Source organism: Mytilus galloprovincialis, chromosome 11 (assembly GCF_965363235.1).
Source record: "Mytilus galloprovincialis chromosome 11, xbMytGall1.hap1.1, whole genome shotgun sequence".
Classification (NCBI taxonomy): Eukaryota; Metazoa; Mollusca; class Bivalvia; order Mytilida; family Mytilidae; genus Mytilus; species Mytilus galloprovincialis.
Genome location: NC_134848.1, coordinates 30,633,468 through 30,656,329, shown reverse-complemented (window position 1 = coordinate 30,656,329; position 22,862 = coordinate 30,633,468). Strand labels below are relative to the sequence as shown.

At 34.1% G+C, this 22,862-nt stretch overlaps 1 protein-coding gene across 1 annotated transcript; it reads left to right on the top strand.

Annotated features, from left to right (window-relative positions):
• Positions 1–258: 258 nt before the first annotated feature.
• On the top strand, positions 259–22,862 carry LOC143051099 (uncharacterized). Its single transcript, XM_076224128.1, has 5 exons — positions 259–839; positions 12,792–12,890; positions 14,659–14,958; positions 16,400–16,627; positions 21,997–22,862. The coding sequence occupies exons 1-5, from the start codon at positions 269–271 to the stop codon at positions 22,827–22,829; spliced, it is 2,031 nt and encodes a 676-aa protein (XP_076080243.1). The 5' UTR covers positions 259–268; the 3' UTR covers positions 22,830–22,862.

Below are 22,862 nucleotides of genomic sequence, written 5' to 3'. Positions count from 1 at the left end.
GTATTATACCATCAGCATACATAAGCAAAAATACACACAGTTCCTGTATTATACAAAGAATCGTTCCGTGGAGCAAGTACTTGTTGTTTTTATGCATTCTTTAGTGATGACAAGTTGACATCGACCAGTTGATCTAAAAAAAATATTCAACGACAAATAAACAATAATCGTAGTATATCGTATTATTTTGTAACTAAACATTATTAATTGAATGCATCCAGATTATTGATGGTTTAATATTATTTTACAATTAGATACAACCAGAAATATGTCATCACTAGACAAGAAAAGGTGTGCAAAGTGCAGCATGGTGGTCTTGGAAGTATTTACAAAGATCATGCAAGATTTAATGAGACACACTAAAGTTAAAGCAAAAGACCTGTACAACAGTATCGAGAAAAATGCTCCTTTCAGAAGAAGGCTGAACAAATCTGAGCTTATTATGGTAGATACCTTACTGACCAATGAATATACCGAGATTGATGTAAGTCTATCGTACAAAATTATTGTCAATTTTTTCCAGCTTCATATTCCACCACCGTCTAGGCAATGGGGAACGAATCCGATTGACACAGAGATTGGAATAGGTGAAGACATTGAACGCATAAGACGGGAGCGGAACAGTTTTGTTCATAAAGTGAATGCTAATATATCAGACTCATTTTTTCACAATTTTTTCGATACATTTATCGAAGTAGGAAAGAGAATAGATAAATTCCTTCAAAAATCACCCAGCGATGGATATGCACACATTGTCAAGCAATACCAGACCTGTGTACTCGATCCTGAATATGAAAATAAACTACTCGTTGCTCGAGCAGATATTGAACAACTGGAAGGTATGTTTGTTTATTTTGCTCTCACAGCTACAACTGAATTTATCTGCTTTCTTTTGAAAAATATTTAATTGCTTAAAACAATAAAACAGTTATCCCAAAAGTGTGTTTACCTCATCAACATATGTCTTACTTTATATGACAATCTGAGTTCTCCAGTACGGCAGCTTTGCGAAAAATTGTGCACATCCTGCTACAAACATGAAATTTGGCATAGACCTTCCTCAACTATAAATCTTTTATTTCAGATAGGGAGGCATCTTAAAAAAATATCTCGCTTCCGGTAAAATCTAAAATGGCACACATCATACTTAAATCAGCCCAATATCAGAGGCTACTGTGTGAAAAGGTGTTTTTATCATGATGCTGTAATAATATTTGATACAAACCTTTGTTTTGTTGTACTTTTGGATATATTATATAGATTAGATGTCTTTAAAAACCCTTTTTCCGGTAAAATCCTATATTGATTGATTGATTGATTGTTGGTTGCTTAACGTCCAGTGGCAAATATTTCATGCATATTCAGGACGAGAACAAGTTTACAATAAATACAATAGGTAGGTTGTTGTAATAGAGGCCATCTAGGATGATGGTCGGGGAAATTTGGACTGCCACTGGAAAATGAGGGTGTATTGGATAGGGACAGAAATTTTGCCTTGCAACAGGCCACCTACGGACCCCTCAAAGAGTTGTTGCAAGGGTTCTTAACGTGCAAAGAGCGTGGCACTCTCTTTACACGAGGCATCGGATTTAACGTCCCCTTCTGACGGACGTGACTGCGAACTTAATACATCCCGCACAGCCAAACGGACGCCCCACTTCAGCAATCGTTTTACTGCCGGTCGGGAGAAGACCAAGTGACTATATTTCTATATAAAATCCTATATGGCGGACATTGTGCTAAAAAAAGTTTATTTTTAGGGAGGGTGATTGAAATGTGTTTTGAAGTATTGCTTCTAACATTAAATTGTGCATGAACCTTTCTTTCGTGCTTCTGATGGATACACTGTATAAGACATATGTCTTTAAAACCCTTACGTCCGGTAATATATAAAATGGCGGACATAGGAATATCATAATTTTTTTTTAATATTCAACTTTTTTTCAAAAAAGTAAAGAAAATGATGTTTTTTTTTATGCTGGTCATTAAACTTTTGGCTTTAAGTTATACTCTAAACCATTTATTCTATTCTATAGTTAATGTTTAATTACAAAGTTAACACTGCCGGTAAATAAAACCAATATGGCGTAAATTTCAAAGATGAGTCCTCAGTCCATGTCATCGATGTAGAGTTTTGGATAGATTGATTAAAATAAAATAAAATCACTTAAGTACTAAAACATCTTTAAAATTACTGATTTATGGCCGCAAATACATGTTTAGTCACAAGCGGAGAGCTGATTTTCCTCATTTACAAAGACCGTTGTATTGTTTCTTACATCAATAATGTACAAGCTCCTGATAAGGTGAAGAGGCCTCACAAAGAGTGGTCAAATAGGGTTCCACTGGACCATATTTCCCTCCTCGCTATTCATAAGCGTCTTGACTTTTAAGCATATGAATCAATTCCAAGCTTGTTACTCACCCACACCCGCCATTGTATATTTCACGTTTTACATGCTTAAAAACACTAGACCGAGTCGTTCAAATAGCATCAATAAGTCTTTCCTCTTCCAAAAACATGTTTTCTTGCTTCGTAAACCCCATCTGATAAGTTTGTTCGATCTTACTACAAAACCACGTATCGTTTTATCACTGACATTATCAAATCCATATCTGGTGATGTTGGCTGATCAATCATCATTCTAAATCATAAAGTCAAATCTTCAAAAGCCATCCATGTCAACAACGTAGTTCCCTTTCAAGTAAACATGCATTTGAAAGGACATGGATAGATATATATCTAAAGCTTTTCCCACTTTCAAATGCAAGCTAAAGTTCGTCTGCCCCTATGTCACGGAATAACGAAACAGCAATGACAGCAACATCAGTATCGACTGTTCGAGACATGACTCAGTTAAGTCCGTGTATCACTGCATCAGACACATGTATCTTGATTTAAGTATAAGTCTCTTCACACATTGGGCTAACTTGAAACACCATCATGTGGATAACACAGAACATCCTGGGCATTTGTTGCTACAACTACCTTTTCCTCAAAATCTATTGAGCATGCTCCTGTGAATAAAAACTAACAAGTTCTTTCTTAATGTCGTCATATCTCCGAAAACTTTGCCAATTTTGAGAAATTTGTTTTGACCCTGAATTCGTCTATATATTCCCTATTCCATATACCCTAAATATAGGTCTTGTTTCTTGTAGCAGCCTTCAAATTACCGGTATGGTCTATTTACTCATCCAAGACTAAATCCACTGTTGTGTCAGTTTCAATGTGTTTCTAAACGAGTATGCTAATAGGATAGTATGCCCTTACCTTAAAAAAAAAAACCCGTGAAACTGTTACAAGAGTTGATGAAGTCTTGGATGCAGGGGTTAAAAAATCCACTAGCCCGACGACCGGGACTAGAGCCTTTAGGCCTCGGGCAACCAAAACTTGTAACCCAATATGCCCGACGGACTAGTAACAAAATATTCTTTGCACTTCCATAATAGAAAGTGAAAAATCCCCTCATCACTTTTATATCTTAGCCAGTCAGATTCTACGTCATCTGGGATTCCCAGAATTTTAACTGATTTTGTAAAAGGATCCCGTACTTTCAATATCGATTTTTCAGTACAGGGGGTATTGTACATTTTTCATGCAACCACATAAATATAAACACGATTGTACCTGCTTATGAATAATGTATTGCAATATAAATGTGAATCCCTTTGGACAGCAGACTTTTGTCAGATATAAATATGTAACATGTGCACATGTTATGTCAGCCATTTTGTTTTTGTTTACATAGTGTTAAGAAGCCTATAGAACCATGACCTAAACATTAACAGCTTTCAGAAATCTTAAATATTGATGCAATAATTCAGGGACTAAACTTAACTGTTTTTGTCTAGGGGCCAGCTGGGCCCCCAAGATATCTTTTTCAGGGGCAAAGCTGAAATTTTAGGAGCCCAACCAATCTTTATACAAAAAGACTAAATGAAAATAAAACTGAAAATAACGACTGGGCGAGCGTTGAGTTTAGTCCCTGAATAATATGTCATCAATCATGATTATCTTCATTGATATTCAAATGAATTTGATTTTTAAAGAAATGAAATTAATAACAAAAATAATTTCAGTTTAAAGACTGTGCTCGGTTTGTATTTAGAGCCCACAATTATTGTACCTGTGATAAATGTAAATATGGATATTACTGTACTTCGTGTATAAAACAATTATAAAAGACACAAACCGTATGGATGGTGATATTTATTCACGTAAATAATTGTGGTCATCTGATTTATTTTAATAAATAGTATTTTAAAACTGAAAACAAATATGAGCATTACATATAACCAGCTGATACTTTCTTTTACACAAATGTGAGGATGTATCTGATTAAAATTATTCCAATCCTTTTATGCAAGGCATGACTTTATATAACCATGTTTAGAAGTGGTAAAGACTTATACCATCTCGGGATTTGGTCAACTCATTATTACAGTATATTTAATGAATATTCAATTTTCGATTAATTGAATATATCTGCTAATTAGGAGATAACTTTATTGTAGTTTAAGCTCCGACGGCATCAATTGGGGATTTGATGGTCGCAAATTAAGTTTACTGGCGACGCGTTAGCGGAGACAGTAAACGGGTATTTGCGACCATCAAATCCCCAATTGATGCCGTCGGAGCTTAAAATACAATATAATTATCTCCATTATAATGCAACTGACAGAAAACAACCGTAAACATGTATTTAAAATCTGTCATATAACGTCTGCGCTTGCGCGTACGTCCCATAGCATCAACTGTCAATTGATGCCATGTAAACAAGTGACGTTATCCAATCAAAATGAACGTTACAAACGTTGTTGCATTAGAATATGATATGTTTTTGATGTAAGTTTTGGGTATTCAATTTGAAAAAAAAAATCTACTGTACAACGGATAAAAATTGCGAAGTTTATAATTCATTGTAGATTGCAGTAACTTCTGAATTTTTCAGGCATATTTCAGTTTAGTAGGATAGTTTTGTTGGGCTATAAGTTCTTCCAACAGGGCTAGTAAGCTATAACAAAATTTCTTAACACCTGTGGATGCATATTGTAGTTGTAGCAACACATGGTCAGGATATTCTATCTTAACCACCACGTAATGTATTTCAAGTTAACACTTTATTCACATTAAAAGGCTGACACTAAAAACATAGTGCACGTGTCTGATGCAGTGAAACACGAATTTAAACGAGTCATTATTCGAACAGTCGTTATAGATGATACTGTCATTACTGTTTCGCTATTCCGTGACATAGGGGCAGACGAACTATGGATAGTGTTTAAAAGGGGAAAAGCTTTGGATAAATATATATCGACGACCTTTTAAATGCACTAGCGATGTGTGAACACACACACATTTTGTGATACGGTTCTCTGTTTGCTTGAATAGGGGAAAAAAACTGCGTGGGAGACATTGATGGCATTTGAAGTTGTGACTTTAACATAAAGAATGATAATAGATCCGCATAAATCACCGCAAGCTAAAGTTAGTCTACCCCTATGTCACGGAAAAACGAAACAGCAATGACAGCAACATCAGTATTGACTGTTCGAGTCATGACTCAGTTAAGTGTCTGTGTATCACTGCATCATACACATGTATCTTGATTCTAGTATAAGCCTCTTCATGCTAACTTTGGTGTTCAACGGTGTTCACTGTAAGATCGTACAAACTTATCAGATTGGGTAAGCATGGTTAAAAAAGCAAGAAACAACTATTTACGCAAAAGGAAAGGCTAATTGAGGGTATTCCCTCAACTTAGTCTAGTCTTTTCCAGCATGAAAAACGTACAATACACGTGTTTAGGGGACGATCTTGAAATTGGCTCTTATGCTACCCAGTCCAAGCGCTAATGGATGACGAAGGGACAAAGAGGATCACTTTAAGAAACTCTTTCTGCGGCCTCATGGTTTTGTTTGAAGCTTGCACATTGTGGATGCAAGAAAGGTTGCCGCGGTTGTTGTCAATGTGGAAAATCAAGTCTCCCGTGCCCTTCGTCGTATGCATGTGGTGGTGACTGGGAACTAACATGATTTTTGCCAAATAGTGGTAATTTTTAAAATGTTTTAGTACTGAAGTGATTTTATATTATTTTATAAATAATCTATCCAAAACTCTACATCGAAGATATGGATTGAGGACTCACCTTTGACATATTGTTTTTTTCTTACCGGAAGTGTTAACTTTGTATTTAAATATAAACTACATCATATGATGAGTGGTTTAGAATATAACTGACCACCACAAAAAAAAAACCGACTTTCTTCACATTTTGAAAAGAAGTTAAATATCAATATAAAAAAATTATATTTCTATGACCGCCATTTTGAATATTACCGGAGGTAAAACATATGTCTTATACATTGTATTTCTAAGAAGCATCAAAGAAAGGTTCTTGCACAAAATAATGATAGTAGCAGTACCTTAAACAACATGTCAATCACCCTCTCTTAAAAGCTTATTTTAATACAATGTCCGCCATGTTGGATTTAACCGGAAGTATGAATTTTAAAGACATCTAATATATATAATTTATCTAAAAGTAGTATATAACAAAGGTATGTACCACATATTATTTTAGAAGCATGGTAATACCTTTTCACAAACAAGCCTTCGATATTGGGTCGATTTATTTATGAAGTCCTACATTTTGGATTTTACCGTCTGAAATATGCTTGTAGCCGCTGGACTACATAGATATCAGGTTTAAAATTTTATATTTACGCCAGACGCGAGTTTCGTTTCCAAAAGACTCATCAGTGACGCTCAAATGGAAAAAAATGTTTATAGGGCTGTAGTGTAGTTAATAATCACTCAAAGGAGTTCTCAAGTAGATACATGATTTATTTATCAACTTAAATCCAAACTACCATTCATGATTACAGGAGTCTACAATGAAAAGAGAAAGAAACTATTACAATGTCTTTTACTAATGACTAACTACCACAAAACCAAATAAACATCATATACTACATTCACCACCTCTAAAAGTCAACAAAATAGTTCAATTAAAAAAATTTCTTCAGTTAATCGTCAAATCCAAATCTACATACTAGTTTCTAAATTTCACGTGTAGAACGTCTAATAACGGGAGATGTTTCCATAGTGGGTCCATGTTGCTGGTAGCTTCTTGTGTAGTATTTTCAACATCGGTTTCGGCAATGTCCATGTAACTATCGTTCAAAACTGAACGATCAAGATTGTCATTGTTTATTGATTGTCTTCTTGACTGATGGTAGTTTCGCATCCATCAGGCAATCTAACATGCGCATAAGTTCGATAAGTTTCCAAAAGATCTACTTCCTCGACGAGAGGATCATACTTTGTCGCACGCACATGCTTTTTCATTAAAACTGGTCCAGGATTGGAACAACGACGGAATAGATTGACCAGATGATGATCTTCTTGTAAAGTTGAAAAACCTTTCATGTGGAGTAAAGTTAATTGATGTACATACCAAACTTCGAACAATACTTCGAGTGCAGTGCATCTGGCAATACACCCTCCAACTGCGTCTTTTTAAGTTCCAATGATTCTAATACTAGTGTCACGGCTTTCCAGATGATACCATTGCTCTGTTGGTTGTATGGCGTGGTCCTACTAGTAGCTACTCTATGCGATTGTAGAAAAGTTTTGAGTTCGGCACTCATGAAAGATTGACCACGGTCCGAGTGAATATAAGCAGGCATACAAAAAAGAGTAAATAACTGTCGTAAACACTGAATAACTGTTACGCTTGTCATATCGGAACAAAAGGCAAACGGGAATCTTTAGTCTTCGTCAACAACGGTAAGAATATACTTCTTCATACTAACAGACGGCAATGGTCCATTAAAATCAATGCTTAAACGTTCAAAAGGTCGTGTAGCTGACAGAGGCGACGCATTCGGTTTAGCATACTGAGGTTAGCACAAATCTCAGGTTTGTTCTGTAGACGTCATCAACTGACGAAGGTAAGTTCTATGAACGGACGAAATGAAGAAGTCGATTGATGCCCGGATGGAAAAGTGCACTGTGTAATTCAGAAAGAGTATTGGACGTGACGGATGAGCAGTAGGCTCGAGAAAAACAATCGGCTGATGCATTGTCTCGTCCAGGACGGTATTTTATGTCATAGCTGTACCAGCTCAATTTTGTTCTCCATCGAATTATTTTGTCATTTTTCACTTTACCGTGCTTCTTTGAATCAAACAGAAGAAACTGCGTCCTGATCAGTGACAAGAGTGAAGTGTTTCCCACTAAATAAGTGCCTCCACTTGCGAACAGCTTCTATAACGGCACATGTTTCCTTTTCTACAGGTGAGTGTCCTAGTTCATGAGCATTTAAATTTCTCAAAAAGAAAGCAACAGGCCTTCCACCCTGATTGAGACTTCCGGCTATAGCAGAATCCGAGGCATCGGTTTCTACGACAAAAGGAATAGCTTCATCAATTGAACTGATGCTTGCGTTTTCAAGATCGGATTTTAAATCATCGAATTTCACTTTCACTGAAATAGAGTCTAACGGAAACGAAGTGGCATAAGCCAAAGGTTTGATTTTGTCTGTGAATCTTGGTATCCATTGACTATAATACGAAAACATTCCTATGGCTCTTTTTACCGATTTAGGACTGTGAGGAACAGGGAGTTCCATTAGAGGCTTCATTCGATCCGGGTCAGGTCGCAAAACTCCTTGACTGATGGTATATCCAAGTCGATCGACTGATTCGACAAAATACACACATTTGTCCTCATTAAATGTCAGTTGATGTTTGTCCGCAACATCAAGAAATCTACGCAAGTTTTCCTCATTTTGGTCCATTCCTCCTTTTGTGAAATTATCGATATACACAAATACTGTTTCTAATTTGTTTTCGGCCACAATACGATCAATGACCCTTTGAAAACAAGCAACTCCATTCGTAACGCCGAATGGGACCCGTCGAAATTGATACAAACTGCCATTGGCTTCAAAAGCTGTATACTTCTTTTCATGTTCACATAAGTGAATTTAATGAAAGGCACTTCGTAAATCAGGCGTACTTTATACCTACCTTGTATTTGGCGATATCTGAGACCATTTGATAAATATTAGGAAACGGATAAGCATCAAGTTCAGTAAATCTGTTTACAGTTTGAGAATTATCGATAACTAGTCTTTTCTTGTGCCTTTCATTTGAAGTTACTTAAACTTGAGCTCTCCATGGTGACATACTAGGCTCAATTGTACCTTCGGTAAGTATTCTTGATGTCTCCTTTTCGATGAATTCTCTACTGACTGCACTGTACTTTTTTGATTTAGTTGCAATAGGTCGACATTCACTTGTCAAGGTGGCAAATAATTCCGGGGGATCAACACTTGAAGCAGCTGGACCACAAACTGTATTTGAGTCATTAATATCTACGGCTGGTCTGCTTTCACCGAAACTTATTTTTATGCTATTGTGTCTTTTCATGAAGTCCTGTCCCAAAACAATGTCACATCAGAGTTTATTGAGGACAGATAACTGCCTATTCGGATAAAAAAAGTCCCTCAATGTTTAAAGTTCACATTGCAAATTCCTACTATAGGACTACTGAGAGCACTGGATGCCATCGATACACTTCCGGTAGCGTCATTTATATTTACTGACATTAATTTAGCAAATTGTCTATCAATGAAACATTCAGAACTACCCGTGTCTATCAAGGCTTTGCATGGATGTCCATTTACACGCACATTTATTACCGCTTTTTTTTTTAAACATTGTTGAGATGCAGCAGTCACGGTTGCTAATATGGGAGTACAAGAGGCAGATGAATTAGATTTGCACACTTTCGAAAAGAGTTTTCTTACTAAAATTATGACAAGATGCATCCTTTGCCGGACAAAAACGTCTCGCGTGAGCATCAATCCCACAAATGAAGCACTTTTGTTTACTTCCGGGTCATTGTGCAGCAGCTGATGTAATCTTATCTTCTTCAGTAACTGATTGTAGTTTTGTTGTGCTGTCTGAAACACTTTCATCTGGTTTTAGTCCAATCGCGGCTGTCACAGAATATGGCTGAACATACACTTCATTACTGCGTTGAGCTAGATCTAATGCCAGCGCCTGGTCGAGTTTTATTTTCCAACAAACGCTGTCGAACAATTTGTGAATAAAGTCCATTTAGAAAGGCGTCCCTTGTGTATTCTTCTAAATATTTATCGGCCGTTACTGGTTGAAAATAACAATCCTTTGCCAATACTTTAAGCTCTTGGATTGATTGATTGATTGTTGGTTGGTTGCTTAACGTCCAGTGGCAAATATTTCATGCATATTCAGAACGAGAACAAGTTCACAATAAATACTATAGGTAGGTCGGGGAAATTTGAACTGCCACTGGAAAATGAGGGTATATTGGATAGGGACAGACATTTTGCCTTGCAACAGGCCACCTACGGACCCGTCAAAAAGGTGTTGCAAGGGTTCTTAACGTGCAAAGAGCGTGGAACTCTCTTTACACGAGGCATCGGATTTAACGTCCCCCTTCTGACCGGACGTGACTGCGAACTTGATACATCCTGCACAGCCAAACGGACGCCCCACTTCGGCATGCGTTTTACTGCCGGTCGGGAGAAGACCAAGCGACCATATTTCTATACCCCAGTCACCCTTGGGGTGTTTAGCTCTTTGAGAAACTGGTCAAGTGTCTCGCCAGTCTGATGTCTGCGTGTTATCAACAAGTGCCTAGCCAATACCTCGTTTGTGGTCGTACATCAACATTATCATGATTATTAATTTGTCTGGAGCTTCTTCTCCGGCAGAGGTTAAAAAGTTTGTAAAAGTTCGTTTCCAATGAAACCATTCTTTTGCTGCTTTAGGTGAATCAGGATTGGCATCCAATCGTTCAGGTCTGAGATATTTATGCATGATGATTTAAGTTGATAAAACTGCAGTGTAGTTAATAATCATTCAAAAGAGTTCTCAAGTAGATACATGATTTATTTATCAACTTAAATTCAAACTATCATTCATGATTACAGGAGTCTACAATGAAAAGGGAAAGAAACTCTTACAATATCTATTACTAATGACTAACTACCACAAAACCAAATAAACATAATATACTACAAGGGCCAAATAAGGTACGAAGTTGAAGAGCCTTGAGGAACGAATTAAATAAAACTATTGTTTTCGATAGAGAAAAATGTTATGATACCAAATTATTTAGCAATTTTAGGTTTGATAGAGCTCTTGAAGTATGGTTTTGTGGAATGGGTGGCCTTGTGGTCTAAGTGGTTATACAACTGTCAACAGGGAGGTTGTGAGTTCGGATCCGATCGTGCTGGTGCGCTCGACTCCAACTAGTGTTTCCTATCGAAGGTCGGTGGTTTTCTCAAAGTACTCAAGCTTCCTCCGCCAATAAAACGTTTATAACACCAACAACCAATCGATGAAATTTGATTTTAAATCTAGTTATAAAGTATAAAGGAAAGAACATCTTAATCAGCCATTTCAAATTCTTGGAAGTGCTTATTTGCAGGTTGCAGGTCACACATAAATATTAAATGTATGTTAATACATGTATAAAATCTACCCCATGACTAATAAATTTAAAATTATTTAAAATAATTCAATAATCATAATTTCAATACACAAACATGTATTGTATAATGCTAATCCTACTTCTTAATTGCTATTAATAGTTTTAAACATTGATTCTAATTAAGTGTAAGCAATAAAAACTTATTGACAGAGGCTTAACAGGTTCTATAGAACATATAAATTATACTGTATTTATCTAGTTACATAAATAATTAAATTCCTTTCAGTGGTCATTCAACATCTTTGAGGCTGATATTAAGAAATTATCAGGTTTAAATAATTGTTTATGCCCTTTCTTGTATGCGCACAAGTTAACAAACAAAAAATAACTTGCTTCCCTTTATCTGATGAAATGTTTATCCGTGAAATCGCTAAATAACGAGAATATTTTCTAAAAAAATAATAATTCTAAGGGGCATAACTTTTTTTTTTTTTTTTTAAATAAGTTCACATGTTTAGAACTTGTCATAGATATTGCTAATATTAACCTATTAACCTATGTATAGATTATTTTTATAAAAAAAAACCAGCCAAGAATTGTACCCGTGAGAGCGCTAACAGATGCCGAAGAGACGGTATGACGAAAGGAGCAACAGACGCTCGGTATTTTTATTTCACCCGAAACACGTTACTCAAAAATATTCCTATCATAGCGTATAACCGTAGTAAAAATTTAAAGGAGCATCAAGCAAAAACTCGACTTTTGAGAAGGACCAAGTTGCTAAGAATGCAATAGAACTAACCTAAAGAATCCAGAAATACTGTAAATCAAAAATATATACAATGATGTTATCTAAGTTAAAAGGCACTTAAAATAAAAACCGTGTCAAGTCTTGATGCTTAATATGTACATGTATTAGTAAGTGGTGAGAATCTATGTGTTTGTTGAAGGTTTTAGCCAAATGTTTGGTAAGCTTTCTCTTTTCATACGAAAATGTATGTATTATATATACCTATCAAGATATTATGATGAATGTAAATTGATAGATTTCTATTTTTAGTTGTAAGTTTATTTACACAAGGTTGTGTATGGTAATTGGATACCCTGCCTTTAACATTGCTCATAAAATTAAATGAGATAATAACCCTCTTAAGCTTATGCCCTAGTGGTATATCTAATACTTAAACCTGCAACCTGCAATTTTTCAAATTATATCTTAGTGAAAAGCGATAATATAATGATTGTATTAATTTAATTAAAGCTGTCAATGTTTTGCAATACTTTTTTGATTTTGTAGAAAATTACAGATTTGCTCTTGAAAATCCTCGAAAAGAAATTCATGTGTTTGAAGGAAAATCGACAAAAGCAGCAATTGAAAAAATCAGAGCAGATGAAGGTGAAATTAAAAATGAGGTTTTATTGCTCTTAAATATAGTTATTTTATCTCATTTATTACACACATGAAAACATTTATTTTTAATTTGATATTAAGTAAACAAACAAGAAACTCTTTATCTTCCTCTCGGAACATTTTTATAAGTTATTCGAGAAACTATTAATCAATTAATATGTTATTCTCTTCGTTTCTCCTTTATGGTTTTCTATGTGGCCTACGAATTAGTTACCTGCTTCATGTATGCTATCAAATAGCTATAACATATTTTAAGTACCATGTTTTCATATACCTAGCTGCTAGGATTGATCAACAACTTAGTTACATGTAATGGCTAGAAATTTCAAGTTATCAGTTTTGGTAAGGTAAAATTCTAAGTGAACTACCAAGTAATACAAACCATTTTTTCAGTATTTCAAAGCATTATCCAAAGAAAATTGCATATTATCCAAACTTATGAAATTTCAGACTGAGAAACCACCATATCTTTAACTTGTAAAATTATGAATGTTCTAAACACTTTGACCGATGTGGAAAGGGAAAATTTAAAATATATCCCTTTTTTAAGATGTGGCCCGAAGATAAAATTCCGCGTGAAGCCAAGGAACTATATATTATTGAACTGTACATGCCATCTTGAAATAGGAAGTGAAACTCGGTCCGCGAGTACGATTCCGTATTACATACAAACTACCGCATGACGTGTCTTTAAGGTAACGTCAAAAGTCGAGACTATTAACGATAACAATTCCGTCTGATGAACCGTAGGAGATGCGGTGAACGCGTTTTATACAGAAACAATGTTCGATTAATAATTTGATTTTGTCTAAATTCTAAATTGAAAACAACGGTCAAACCTTTGATTGCGTTGGATAAAAACCGCAATTTTTATACGTATGCATGTAACAAATTTCGTTGTAGAGGGGTCTAAATACAGCACAAACAACATTTTCCAAAAAGACCAAAAGAGTGAAAAATATATTTTAAACGCATTTGACAAGCAGGTCAAACAACTAATGTTCTTCAACCCTGCTGACTGCCCTTGACGATTGCCAAAAAAATAAAACAAGGTGTAACAAAATAGATCTGTATATATATGTTTGTCTTTATCTTTTAACTGTAAATATTCATTTTTCAATACGATCAAATTAATAAAGGTGAGCTCCTGCAAATTATTACCAAATTTATATTTAGTCTACCAATTACACCCTTCAAATGGTCTTGTACAAATAGGGTATTACAAGGAAGAACCTTGTCTAATTTTATAAATAAAATGTTATTCCTACATCAAAGCAAAGTTTGCTTTTAATGTGCTACTATTAGAAACACAATGTTGACTGCTGTACCTCTATTTGTGACATTTTTTTGTGATTTGACTTTTCATACACATTGGCACGGTTAGCGGATATTAATTTTAATATATCCATCTTTTTTTGGTTTACTAGCAATATGCAATTTACTATCTATGTCCTGGAAAAAACCCCGATACACAACTAAACAGACATTGATTTAAACTATATGTATCCCCTAAGCGAGCCTCTATTGAGACGAACTAAACATTATCTATTGCTCGGATTAAGGAATCACGGATATATTTGTTATTTGTTACGGTCATCTTGAAAAATAATGACGATGAATAACGGTCCTCTTCGCGATTTTTTCTTCGAATCGAATTTCCCGTTTCATATACTCCGTATTAATTTGTGATATCTGTGGGAACTTTCTTTAAATTAATTTCATAATAATGTATGTTTTATTTATTTGTTTAAAGCACACAATCCAAAAGAGAGTTACACCAAGCTAAAAATAGTCATTCATGACGTAGACGACAATGAAGAAGTGGTCACACTTATAAACTCACTTAAAGAAAACCTCAACAGTGAAAACATCAATTTAATAAGAGCTGAGAAAGGCAGTATCATAGTATTTATTGATGTTAAGAATATAATAGTTCTAGATGACGACCTCTTCAAGAGTGAAGTCAGTACCTTCATCCAAAATCTTTTCAAATTATGCAATTTGACAAGCTATATCAAAACACATGCAAGTGCAGTTATTGCAAGTGCAGAAGGTGAATAAGTGTTATAAATAAATATTATTTAGAGACAATTCACTTGTTCGCAACAACGAAATCTGTTTGAAAATAAGATCCGCTTAAGTCATAAACAAGACGTTTATTCACATGAAGTTCAGTTCGATAGTTTTGCTATCACAAGTTGGATGAGGTATTCTTGTCTTTTTTTAATGCGTTTTGATGTCGAATAATTAAGAATTGAATGCTGCTTTTTGTAAATTTATTGGGGTGTAAAAGCGTTGACCGAAGTACATTTTGTATGAAGCGCGGAAGCGTTTCATACTAAAAATGTGCGCACGGTCAACGCTTTTACAACCCTATAAAGTTACAAAAAGAAGCATTCAATACTTATAATTACATTATTTTAGCTAGAATCATGAAAACACGATTTTTATCAAGTTTTCATTTAATTTACCTGTGCACTTTATTGTGGGACCTCGTGTCATCATGAATGATAAATGTTATTGTCTAATACAATTGTTTCAGGAATAGCACGAGATGTGCAGTTGGCCAATCAGAATAACTTATTATAATGAAACATACATCTAATGTAATTATGTGTAAATAAACTCATCATAGATACCAGGACTAATTTAGTATATACGCCAGACGCGCGTTTCGTCTACAAAAGACTCACAGTGACGCTCGAATCCAAAAAAGTTAAAAAGGCCAAATAAAGTACGAAGTTGAAGGTTGAAGAGCATTCAGGACCAAAATTCCTAAATGTTTTGCCAAATACAGCTAAAGTAATCTATGTCTGAGGTAGAAAAGCCTTAGTATTTCAAAAAATTCAAAAAAATTGTAAACAGTAAATTTATAAATATAACCATATCAACGACAATTCCTGTCAGCACAAAAAGTGCTGACTACTGGGCTTGTGATACGAATACTGTCACATCTATGTATACGCTACAACTTTTTCTACTTGTAAGCGTTGAACAGAGACAACTATTTTCATATTTTCACACGTGCGATTTATATGTTGGCTTGTTTTAAATTTCGTTATCTAGAACCACGGTTTTTGAAATACTTTCAATATTTTTTGGTTTCTTTACTATCGACCTGTAATGTGAACATTGATTGTTAGTATATGAAACACAAAGCACATGTTCCGACAATGAATATTTTTTAACAAAATGTTTGTGTTGACATTTGACATTAGTTTGCGCTCCATCTTTTTATGGCCTAAAAATGGTTAAAATTTGGCCGTTTTTGACCAATTTGTCTCTTTAAAACGTTCATTGTCTTGAAACATCAAACCGGATCGTCGTCAAATATGACTCTAACCGAACAAATTACTTTGCAGACAAACACATTCATTAAATCTATTTTTCAAAATAAGCGTAGCGTTTATCTTTTACTGAATGATATTTTAAGTCTAGCGTATATATAAAATTGAGTCCTGGTATACATGATGAGTTTATTTAAAATGTTTCAGAAGAGTTTGAAGAGTCAACAATTACCCTGCCGGACAAAGCCACAGGAAAATGTTTGATTGGTGACAATGGACGTGTGATCGTTAATATCGAAGTAAAAAATAATGTATTCCACTCTCCTGATAGCTTAAATATCACCTTAAACGGGTTTTTTAAAACCCTCGTTATGAAAGGCAAGGGAAGAAACATGCTTGGAAACACGGATATATATGCAGAACTCGTTCAATCCGGTAAGTGCATTTTGATTTTAACTCGATTATATTTTTTATGATCAAAAATATAATCGAGTTAAAAAGAATTTCCATTTAGCCAATAACAGAAGCAGTGCAATATTATATAACCATTTATAATCGAAAAAAAAAAAACGTATTGTATCACAGAACAAAAGATTGTAAATTAAAATAAAAACTGACGTTTTAACTGCCTTATCATAGTTGACCTTATACGCATTTGGCTTTGTTTTTGTTCTTTTATACCATACAAGTCTTGTGTTTTTGGTCAGGTAAACCAACTTATAATTGTTGTATCAATGACGAGAGAGAGAAAAAAGAAAAAAAAAGCAGTAATGATGTGCAATAGTTTTCTACCAAAGCAAAAACAATAGAAAATCTACCAAAAAGCAATGATGAACACTGTCAATTGTTAGAAAATAATTAGACTCTCACTTTTAAACCGTCATCTTCCTTTTTAAATGCATCTCCTTATGTTATCCAACGGTTGTTCTCTACTATAAATATTGACATGTTTATTAAATAAGCAAAACTTATTGTTTATCTCTTTTGAAATTTTTACTGGTATTGCCTCTCCCCCTTTTTAACTCTCTCATTGGCAGAACTTAATATAACGTAATCTAAGGAAGGCCCATGATGCAGCTTGTGGTCCAAAATATAATAATTTTCAACTTTAAAAGCATTTACAGGATTCTTCACTGGGATACTATTTGTAAGTTTCTATTATATTATCAAAGTCAATGTTATATAAAGTAAAGGTATATACCGGGACACTTGTTAAATTAATTGTAGATCCTATGATCTGTCATATGTCATAAATAAATGCACAATACAATGTCGCAAAATAACCCATACACAATAAGTTTGCATTTTTTTTGTCTTGGCCAAAGCTTGTTAACTGTACTATGACAGAGTTAAAATGACTATCAGATGTGTTTAGGTTTTTAATGCTAATGTTTGAGACTCAAAGAATTGATCATTAATTATGTTTTATATTATATATTCTACCTGGACAATAATTTAATATATATCTATTTGATAATGGACATTTTATAATCAAAGTGACAATAATGCCTCAGGACTTAATCCTTTATCCTTCTTAAATTAGAGACATTGCTAAACGAGTTGTATTAATTATTTATCTTTCTTTATCTGGATAATAACTTGTTTATATTTGTCAACACATTATGCAATAATTGATCTTAGCTTATTGTTTAATTCTCATATATATATAGTACTATTTTGAAAAAGACATAAGTTTGGAAGTCACAGGCTTGGTGACAAGTGACAAGTTCCAGTCTTGGAAATAAATTATATACTTAGTGGAATTTATCTTCTGTGTATTACTGCTAGTTTATGGTGCATGGTTATTTAGGTTTAACATTTAGTTGTGACCGAATCCTCATATCAGTCTCCTAGTTTTAGACTGTGGATTTCTTGGTTACAGTACACCCTTACTTCGATTGCAGGATTATTTAAAAGGTCTCTTTTTATTAAACTATCTTCTTTTTAAGTCTTTTGTTTGATGTCTTACATTTTTTAAAAGACAAGACTCCCTAGCTTTGTATATTATTTTTTAAAGGTGGGATTGATTTTTGCTAATGTTAATTTAAATTGTTTTTTAACATGCAGAGAATATCATTTTCTTTAAACTCTATTTTCCACCTGGAGTTGGCTGCGTACTTATACATTCCGCACAGCCAAACAGACACGCTATTTTAAAATGTTTTACTGCTGGAATATCGACAGTACTAACAAAAAAGTCGCTCCTTTTGGCAAGGTTAACATCACCTACTGGAGAAGGACTAAAATGACCATATTTGATATTCAGTCGCCCAAAATTCTTATAATACTTCACTGCCAGAAGATCGACAGTTTCAGCAAACAAAAGGTGCTCCTTTAGGCAAGGGTAACATTACCTGTTTAGGAAAAGATCCATATTTCTATTCACAGACACCTAAAATTCCTCAGATACCTTGATGGATATTCATACATCATTAAGAAATGCATGCAGTCCTTACCCCTTCCGAGGCAGATTTTTGTATGTACTGACACTATCCTTTTTAGGATATAAGAGTTTCCCATATTGCAGAATTCGTTTCTACCAGATCATTTCGTAAATGTTCTGAACTGATGTTTTTTAACATTTGATTTTACCATGTGATTATGGACTTTCCGATTAGATTTTCCTCTGAGTTCAGTATTTTTGTGATTTTACTTTTTTAAATAAATGTAATTACCCAATCCCCCCTCCCAACATTTCCTTAACGTTTTTTAAGTAATGAATGATATTTTCTGAAGCTCAAAACGGCCTGCCTTCTGAAGGGTCATCTCACAATTGATTGATTGATTGGTTTGTTTTCATTATGTGCAGTGGCAACATATTTATTTAATTTCAAGACATGAACAAAATGTTGGTTTGTTTTCATTATGTGCAGTGGCAACATATTTCTTTAATTTCAAGACATGAACAAAATGTATGTGCAGCACAAGGAAAAGGCTACTGTTTAGCACAATACGTCTCTATATTATTTATATCGTTGATAGTTATATACATGTTATATTACTGTTATGATGAACCAAAATTAGCCATATCGCTGTCGCTGGACTTATTTAGCAATCTTGGCGATTTCAATCACTGTGTTGGTTGTTTTGTTATTCGATGTCTTAAGTTAATTTTCTACGGTTTCCTAGTCGTCAGCATAATTTCAGGAGAGAAATGGCACATTTAATTTGCAAGTTTTCTTTACAACAACAATGTATGTTAAAAAGAGTTGAGATGAAGAAAGCCTACATATCAATTTGTTTTGTATTACATTGACTTAATAAATTATCCTACTGCTGTTAAAATAATTACCTCATCTTTATAAGGAATTGGACTGTATTAAAATACGAACTTTGTAAAAAAAATTTGTAAATAAGTAATTTCTGTTTCAACAAAAGTTGTAATTAATTTGAAATACTTTTTGTCAAAAAAGGTCTTGTTTTAAAATTTAAAATCTCCTGCAACGTATGATTAATTATTGCGTGATTGCATTTAATAGAATGTGTATTTTGTGGCAAATAAAACAAAAATTTTGTGGAAAATCAAAAGATTCTAAGGATTATGTACACTAGCGTTGATTCAATGCTAAACATATGGCAATTTTATAGACAATCCACAGCCTTTATCCTTGTACTCTCATATTTGGCAATTTGTCGACTGATGATATAGGATAATTGCATGCCGTGCTAGCATTGATTTCCTTAAAACAAGTTTATTAATAAAATTGAGATGGAAATGGGAAATGTGTTAAAGAGACACCAAGCCGACCATAGATCAGACAACAACAGAAGGTCACCAACAGGTCTTCAATGCAGCGAGAAATTCCCGCACCCGGAGGTGTCCTTCAGCTACTCCCTAAACAAATACTAGTTCAGTGATAATGAACGCCATACTAAACTCCAAATTGTACACAAGAAACTAAAATTAAAAATAATACAAGACTAACAAAGGCCAGAGGCTCCCGACTTGGGACAGGCGCAAAATGCGGCGGGGTTAAACATGTTTATGAGATCTCAACCCTTCCCCTATACCTCTAGCCAATGCAGAAAAGTAAACGCATAACAATACGCACATTAAAATTCAGCCAAAGGGAAGTCCGATTCTGATGTCAGAAGATATAACCAAAGAAAAAATACAAAATGACAATAATACATAAATAACACCGACTACTAGCAGTTAACTGACATGCCAGCTCCAGACTTCAATTAATCTGATTGAAAGATTATGTCTTCATATAAATATTAGGCACAATCCTTCCTGTGAGGGGATCATAAAATATATGAGAAGAACATAACCCGTGTATGCCAACAACTGGTTTTTAAATGTGTTAAGTTCCGGTGCAAAGACCCTTTAAGTGAATCAACGTCAAAATATGCAATTTTTAATGACCTGACAACAGTATTGCAACTGTATCCCTTCCTTATAAGTTTATGTAGTTATTTGTTAAAACAAATATAAATATGAACCAAATCAAGTACAGAATAAGAATAAGAATAGTTTATTAATCCAATTATGGACCCTTGCGGGTTTTAAATTTGCAAACAATGATTACAAATGATTTGTGTTATAACAATGAAATAATAAAATGAAATTTTAGGGTGCACTCGACTTTAGTGATTCAGCACGAGGTGTTTGGAGTAAACAGGTTTCTTAAAACTTTATGTATCTATGTATAACAAAAATCTCTATTAAAGGCTGTGGATTTTCTATAAAAATTTTGGGTTTATTTGCCACAAAGTACTCTTTTTCTATTAAATGTAATGAAACAGTAAATAATAATGCTTTGCATCAAGTTACCCCTTGGTATATGTACAAAATGGCCTATCTCTATTATTCATTATATCTGTTTTGATACTATTGAAGTTTGAAAAGTGCGTACAAAAATGTCTACAGAAACATAAACCTTAATACATATATTTTCGTTATAAAATTGTAAACAGATTACTAACCTGTTTATCCATGATGGGCTAGCGTTTATTGTTTACACAAATTTCTAAACAACCTTGATATTCCAAAAAAAAAACAACATCGTGCTGAAAAACCTTAGTCGTATCAAGGTATACTTGAATTATTTATAAAATAATCCCTAACTTTCTTTAAGTCATATGAAATGAGTGACCTGTGAATTTTTTTTGTATTCCAATTCTTGAACCAATGCATACAAACATCATAAACTAAGTCTTCTGTGCACGATTTTGTCATTCTTTTTCGCATAAATTTCAATCGGTCAAAATTGATTGTGAAAATATTGCAGGTAATTAAAGTTCGTGTTTTAAAGCCGAAGTTAAACGATTGTCGCCTGTTTGTCAACGTCAAAATATGCAACCTACAAAAAGCATGGGTATTGAGCATATGTTTAACATGTACAAACAGACAATAGTTTATTTAAAGGACATCCGTGAGTATTGCGATCACCGAATTTTTACGAGATGGGTCACACTGAGGTCACTTTGCATATTGAAAATATGTCGGGGAATTTCTTCCTGTAATTGAATTAAGTAAACTCTCTTTAAACAATTAATGAAAATGTAAAATCACAAAAATACTGACCTCAGAGGAAAATCTAATCGGAAAGTCCATAATCACATGGCAAAATCAATGACAAAACACATGAAAAACGAATGGACAAGAACTGTCATATTCCTGAATTTGTACAGGCATGTTCAAATATAGAAAATGGTGGATTGAACCTGGTTTTATAGCGCTAAATCTCTCCCTTTGACTACAGTCTTATTAAATATCTTATAACTTTTAAATAGTTACTTGCACTATGATTTTTAATTTTTTTTGTTTAAATACCAAATAAGATGCTTATCCATTTCAGAAAATTTCTGTTACACAGAAGAAGCATTCGTCCAAGCTCAAATACCCGTCAAATACAACCTGCCTGTTTCTGTCGAACTTCGTCAAGAGTTTTCTATCAAAGCTTACAGGAATAAACCTCCAAAAATTAATAGCTGTATCAAAATAGGCAATAAACTAGTGTTCATCGACTTTATTAATAACCGAATTAATATTTGTAATGTAGACGGTATTGAAATTCATAACATTTGTCTGCCCAGGTATCAACCGTTGTTTTTAACAGAAGTAAATAGTAACACTGTAGCAGTATCGTGTACAGATCAAAAAACTATACTGATAATAAATATATCTACAGCTTCTGTCACCATTGAAAAAATCGAAACCGCGGGTTTCTGCCGAGGGATAACATATGATGATGATAACCTGTACGTTGTTATTGATGAAAGTAGAATACAAGTGATGGACCTGACAGGTAAACTAATCCGTACTATACCTTTACGTTCATCCCGTATCAGCGATATCACAGTAGACAGAAAAAGGTTGGTATGCATAGACGACAGGTCAATAGATTACTGCTCGTTGGAGGGTGAACTAATTCAGAAGTTTGAAAATGCTAAATATCAAGATTTATGTCGTGTTTCTACAGATAATGAGGGAAATGCGTATGTAACCAATCGTAAAACTAACACTGTAGTAGTAGCATCGGATGATGGTTGCCATTATAGAGAACTTCTAACTGATTCAGATGGGTTGAATACGCCGCATGGAATTTATTTTGACAAAAAAGAAAATACGCTTCTTGTGTGTAATAAAAATGACGGGAAGGCTTTTCTTTTCGACGTAAAAGGAAACTAACCCAAAATTAAAAGCAATGGATTTGGATTATAA

What these genes read in the sequence shown, in the direction of transcription:
- LOC143051099 (XM_076224128.1), top strand. Translation starts at nt 269, where the DNA reads ATGTCATCACTAGACAAGAAAAGGTGTGCAAAGTGCAGCATGGTGGTC. An exon ending in AGATATTGAACAACTGGAAG is followed by an intron (nt 840 to 12,791) that starts GTATGTTTGTTT and finishes TTGATTTTGTAG; the next exon opens with AAAATTACAGATTTGCTCTT. An exon ending in TGCAGAACTCGTTCAATCCG is followed by an intron (nt 16,628 to 21,996) that starts GTAAGTGCATTT and finishes TATCCATTTCAG; the next exon opens with AAAATTTCTGTTACACAGAA.